Genomic DNA, 1,775 nt, shown 5'->3' with positions numbered 1-1,775 from the left:
TCCTCTTTCTCAGCTCCCATTCTTCATTCCTTGTTGTGTCTTGTTGATTGTTCTGCTGCTCCCAAGCATTTTGCCTTGCAGCCTCCTCAGCCTCCTTAAATTTTCTCCAACTCTCCTGCCTCTCAAACTCCTCTGCTTGATGTATCAGAAAAGCTGCCTCCTCCTGCTGGTATTTTGTATTTGCAATCATTTTCTTCTCCTCTGCAATCCTTCTCTTCTCCTCGGCCTTCTTTTGTTTTTCTATCTCTGCATTTCTTTTTCTCTCATCCATCATTTGCCTTTTCTTCTCTGCCATTTCAAGTTTCTCCTCTTGAGCTTTTTTCTTTTTTTCCTCAGTAGCTCTTCTCTTCTCTTCTGCAGCAAGTCTCTTTTCCTCTAGTATAGTTTTTTTCTTTTCCTCAGCTGCTTGTTTCTTAGCTTCCAGCTCTTCCTTTCTCTTTTGAGCTGCAAGCTTAATTTTGTACTCTTCTTCTTTCAACTTTGCCATTGCTGCTTCAAACTTTGCTAGGTCTGCAACTTCTCTTTTCTCAGCTGCGGCTCTCAGCTTTGCCAATGCTAGAACCTCTCTTTTCCTGTGAACATTGCCTTCCTTTGTTGCAGTAGTAGGGATAACTGGTGGCTGAGACATGATGTGCTCCTCTATGAAAACAGAATTTGGTAATGGACCTTGATGGACTGCTTCCCTCTGGCTTGCTTCCCTCTGGCTTGCTTCTCTCTGAAATATAACTCAATTTTGAGGATCATACATGAAACATTTGTACATGAACTTGCTATGTGTAATGAAAATAAATTACTATAAGTACCTCCTGTGTTAAAATATTAATTATCTCAGGCTGATACAAATGTACTGGCTCTTGAATTAAACCTTCTGTCCGCTGATTCTGTTCCTACAAACAGTAAAAGCATGGCAATTTTTACATGTTGAAGCATATAATTAGTAACATAATGAAGATCATGAAGCTAGATATAGGGCCTCACCTGAGTGACAACTGCTTCTTCCTCATCCGAGGAGGAGGAAACATCAGGCTCTGCCCTCACTCTGACCCTTTCAGATTTTTTCTTTGGTTTTAACCCTAATTTGAAGTCCATACAACCACCAATGTTATGGCCAGCAACTCCACAATAGCTGCAATGGATTATTGCCCCTGCCCTTGTAATTTTTACTCCTTTTTTCCCTTGTTTCTCTTCTGGCTGTTTTCTCCTGTTCTTCCTCCTCCTTCCTTTCTGCTTTACCAATGGTGGTGGTGCGATAGTTCTGCCATTCATTTTGCTCCACTCACTAATATCTCGACATGGCATAATAATGTTTTCATATGCCTTGCGATATGTTGCAATAGAATAACATGAGTTAACATAATCCTCTGGATTGATTTTGTCATATCTAAGAGCAGCTACTCCATGGCTGCATGGAATGCCAGACAAATCCCATCTCCTACAGCTGCACTTCCTCAACTGGTAATCGACCCCGTAGTCTACACCTCTATCATTGACGTTAAAGATTCCCAATCCAGCTGGTGAAGCATAGCAAGTTCTAGCAAATTCCACATTCTTGTCCAATTTTTTCCTTATCTTTGGACATATAGTACCAGGCCACTTCAAGGCCTCTTGCAGCTTGCTATGATTTCTTCCCATTAGTTGTCCTTTAATCCTCTGGCACATGCTGATTATAGGCATTTCTCTTGCATCCAATATATACTTGTTGAACACCTCACAGTTATTGTTCAACAAGACATCACACTTTGGGAATTCATTTTGAAATGCCCTAACCCATGTTG

At 40.9% G+C, this 1,775-nt stretch overlaps 1 protein-coding gene across 1 annotated transcript; it reads right to left on the bottom strand.

Annotated features, from left to right (window-relative positions):
• Positions 1-14: 14 nt before the first annotated feature.
• Positions 15-1,729, bottom strand: LOC119343792 (GRB10-interacting GYF protein 2-like; the record flags this gene model as incomplete). Its single annotated transcript, XM_037614561.1, has 3 exons — positions 979-1,729; positions 804-887; positions 15-715 (listed from the first exon to the last, which is right to left on the bottom strand). Coding segments are annotated over exons 1-3 (1,481 nt in total), but the record flags the coding sequence as incomplete, so codon positions are not given.
• Between the last annotated feature and the right edge of the window lie 46 nt (positions 1,730-1,775).

This window comes from Triticum dicoccoides, unplaced genomic scaffold (assembly GCF_002162155.2).
Source record: "Triticum dicoccoides isolate Atlit2015 ecotype Zavitan unplaced genomic scaffold, WEW_v2.0 scaffold140642, whole genome shotgun sequence".
NCBI lineage: Eukaryota > Viridiplantae > Streptophyta > Magnoliopsida > Poales > Poaceae > Triticum > Triticum dicoccoides.
This window is presented reverse-complemented; position numbering and strand designations above follow the sequence as displayed.